Here is a 4,228-nt window from a genome sequence, read left to right on the forward strand (position 1 = left end):
TCACCTGCCGCTGCTGCAGGCCCGGGCCGACAGCCACTACCTGCAGAACCTGGAGGCCCAGAGGGACGCTTACTCCGGTACGGCTCGGCTCCAGGTCTAGGTCTAGTTCTAGGTCCAGGTCTTTAGTCCTCCAGGTGTTTTCAGGTGGAGCTGCTGCTGAAACCGGACATTCCCAGAACTTTATGTCTCTCTGGAACCGGGTCTATCTGCCGGTTCGGCTCCGGTTTAATAATTGATTCTTTATGTCTTTAATTCCCGCGGACCAGAATCCGGATCAGTTCGGGTCATTTTCTGGTTTTAATCAACAACGAATTCATTAAATCAAATTCACGTTGAACCGGATTGATGTCTTTTATTCTGGCTCCGGATCCGGATCCGTTCGGTTCCTTTCAGGTTTTAAACAAACAGTAAATTTAACTTTTAATCTGCTCTGAACCGGATCCGGTCTCCCGGTTCGGTCCTTTTCTTTTGATTAGAAACTTTTTACATTCTGCTTTTAAACCCGTTTTCTCTTTTCATCAGAACACATTCGGTTCGGTTCGGTTCGGGTTTCACTGTCGGGCTCCTGAAACCACATGAACAGTGTTTATTAATGCTGTTGTTGTTTATTCATGAAATCATTGGACTTTATTTATTGTTTATATATTTATTCATATTAATCAGATAAAGATATAATAATCCATCCGGTGCTTTTTGTTGTTTGTTTGTTTGGTTTCCCGCCCTTGTCAATATCGGGTCAGTAATGAGATCGATAGCTGATAGGGTGATCGATGAGTGTGCGCTGACTGTGTGTGTGTGTGTGTCCCGCAGATGAAGAGTGTCTGTCCGACCGCAACGACTCCAAAAACTCCGCAAACTCCCAGAAGAGGAAAAAGAGGAGACACAGGTCAGGACTTTTATTGTGAAAATCATTTCCGTCCATTCACCTTTTTAAAAAACGAAACAATTATTTTTTTTATTTGATATAAAAACCTAAATAATTATATATTTGTTCTTTTATATAATTCAATTAACTGACATCTTTTATTGTGACTGAATTCGATTCTTTGTGCTTTTATTTCTTATTTAAAGAGAAAACGTTATTTTAAATAAGTTTATACAGAAGATAAAGAGGGAAAAAATAAAGTCAGACTTTATAATAAATAAAAGATTTAATAAGATATATTTAAACTACACTGTAAAACCTGATGAGTTAGTTCAACTCCTGTCACCTTAAACAGTTTAAATTTATTTACTCCAACAATTTCGGCATTTAGCTAATTTATTTATTGTTAAAGTAAATGAAGTTAATTGTATTTAAAACAAGTAAATAAATTACCTTCATCCAGCATTATTATTATTGTTATTATTATTATTCCAAACGTATTTAAAATGTGTTCACAGAATTTATCTGAATAAAGTCACTTAAATGCTTCTTTATTTAAATGTTGTTATTATTATTACATCACCCATCAAACAGCTGATGGACCATAAAAACTACTTATTATTATTACTACTACTATTACTACTATTATTGATTATCAGAACGGTAGCTAATTCATTTTGGGGTTTACTATTTTAATAAGAAGAAGAAAACGAGTCAGTGGAACAAACTAAAACCTCTGAGTTAGTTTTAATTAAAGTTTTCTGGAGGATTAAATTCTGTTAACTAACTAAAAAATCTAAATAATTAAACATTTTTGATTTTATATAAATAATTAAATTAATTTCGATCTTTTATTGTGACTGAATTCGATTCTTTGTGTGTTTTTATTTCTTATCTTTATTTTAAACATCAAAAGTTTTAGTTATTCAATCTATTTTAAATTGATTTAATAAGAAAAATGTAAAATAAATGAAAAGTGAAATAACTAAATTAATAAATAAATAAATAAATAATTAAGTCTGGTTTGAAGAACATACAGAAGATAAAGGAGGACAAAATAAACACGTTAAATCTGTGTTTTAAGTCAAACTTTGATTGTAAATAAAATATATAATGAAGAAATGGACACATATTGAAACCAGTCGACACGTTTCAAACAAATGAAAAATAAAAATAAAACTTGTTTCTACAGGACAGTGTTCACGTCGCACCAGCTGGAGGAGCTGGAGAAAGCGTTTCACGAGGCTCACTACCCCGACGTCTACGCCCGAGAGATGCTCGCCATGAAGACGGAGCTGCCCGAGGACAGAATACAGGTGGGACATCATCAATACCGGCAGCCGATCAATCACCAATAATCACACACAATTTTATTGTTATTTTTATTGTTTGTTTATTCTGCTGATCAATAATTCATCAGTTTTTTATTGATTGATTTTACAAACACTGAAAATGGAAATAAAGTAGATTTATTTACACTTTCAATATGAATCAGAATCAGGTTTCACATATAAGGTTTATAATAGTACAGAAAATATAATCAAATATAACGTAAAACATAAAAGAACAGAATTATTATTATTTTATATATTTCATAGTTTTACTGATCAACAATTCAACAAGTTTCACAACTAAAACAAAACGTATTTTCCAGGTCTGGTTCCAGAACCGGCGGGCGAAGTGGCGAAAGCGTGAGAAGTGTTGGGGCCGCAGCAGCGTGATGGCGGAGTACGGGCTGTACGGGGCGATGGTGCGACACTCCATCCCGCTGCCAGAGTCCATCCTCAACTCCGCCAAGAACGGCATGATGGGATCCTGCGCCCCCTGGCTGCTCGGTGAGCCGCATGCACGTCAGTGCCACGCACACGCACCACACCACGCATCAATACATCAGCAATACATTATCAATACATCAGCAAATCATCAGCAATACATTATCAATACATCATCGATACACAGCGACCACACACTTTAACGCACTGGTTCCCTCCACTCGGCATCGTTTAAGCTTCAGATCTAAAAGAACAAAAACAGTGAATCTGCAGTTATTGAGTGTTGTTTGTGTTCATTGATCAGTTTATCAGCTGTCATTGATCAATATGAAATATACTAGTATTTCATATTGGTTTTCTACAGGTTGGAACCAGAGCTTTAAACTAACTATTGTATATAATATATATATATGTATATATATATATATATAGTATTTTACAGCAATATTACAACACAAACAGCAGAAAATGAAATAATAATAAATTAGACAGAATATGAACTCAAGAGAAAACAAACACAAATAAATAAATTAAATTTAAAAAAAGTGAATAAACAAACTTTGTAATATTTCTGTAAAGAAGGTTTTTAAAGTGTTCGTCCAGAAGATGTTTGTTAGATTGTAAACTGAATAATAAGAACATAGTAATAACGGCATTACGTGTCCTCCATATTATAATAATAATTAACAGCCTATAATTCTGCCAATCTATTGATCAATACGATGTTAAAGATGTTTCCTAGCAGCAGTATAAAATGTGATTGTGGATCCTGCAGACTGAATCTCTGTCTCCGTCTCCGTCCTCACAGGGATGCACAAGAAGTCTTTAGAAATGTCCAAAAAGTGTTCCAGCCCTCCGGAGTCGGACTCTACGCGCTGCGACTCGTTCTCGGAGGGACGCGGCGGTGAGACTCGGGAGGCGGAGCGTGAGGAGGAGGAGGAGGAGATGCTGGAGATGGAGGAGGAGGACGTGGAGGAGGAGGTGGCCATCGACCTGTCCAGCTCCTCCAAACAGCAGCAGGAGGCCGGCAGCTCGATAAGGCCCGCCTCCTCGCCGCGGCGGCAGAGTGAATCCGACGAACACAGCTGAAGGTCGGAGGAAGAGTCGTGATGGCGGCGGCAGAGGGAGCACGGGGACGGAACAGCCATTACGTTGTTTGTTACTATGAAAGTAAAAGCTCGTAAAAAAAAAAATCGTAAAGCTTTACGGGAAAGGGTACGTCTGTTAGCATGCTAACATATTAGCAAAGATTAAGCTAATATAAAATTAAACATTAGAGAACTTTTAACATTTAATAATATTTTAACATTTAATTATATTTTAACATTTAATAATATTCTAACAGTGTTAGCTAACATGATCACTACAAAAAACTTGAATTAATTGAAATTAATTAAATCATGAAAATATTTCCACTGGATCAATTAATGTTTTCTTTTAGCATCTTTACTACATTAATTAATTAATTTAAGTGCTAATATTTGTTTAGCATAACATAATTCATAATGTGCTAGCATGCTACGATATGTCAGTAAAGTTACAACATTTCATGTTAATGTATAATATTAGTGTGCTTTAATGGTTAATAAAT

The 4,228-nt window shown here is 35.6% G+C and overlaps 1 protein-coding gene across 1 annotated transcript; it reads left to right on the forward strand.

Annotated features, from left to right (window-relative positions):
* Position 1: 1 nt before the first annotated feature.
* On the forward strand, positions 2–3,726 carry vsx1 (visual system homeobox 1 homolog, chx10-like; the record flags this gene model as incomplete). The annotated part of the gene is made up of 5 exons (XM_035663747.1): positions 2–77; positions 811–886; positions 2,058–2,181; positions 2,520–2,715; positions 3,446–3,726. Coding segments are annotated over 5 exons (753 nt in total), but the record flags the coding sequence as incomplete, so codon positions are not given.
* Positions 3,727–4,228: the final 502 nt, after the last annotated feature.

This window comes from Morone saxatilis, unplaced genomic scaffold (assembly GCF_004916995.1).
Source record: "Morone saxatilis isolate NCDOM2014 unplaced genomic scaffold, NCSU_SB_2.0 Contig19, whole genome shotgun sequence".
In the NCBI taxonomy this organism is placed as follows: Eukaryota; Metazoa; Chordata; class Actinopteri; family Moronidae; genus Morone; species Morone saxatilis.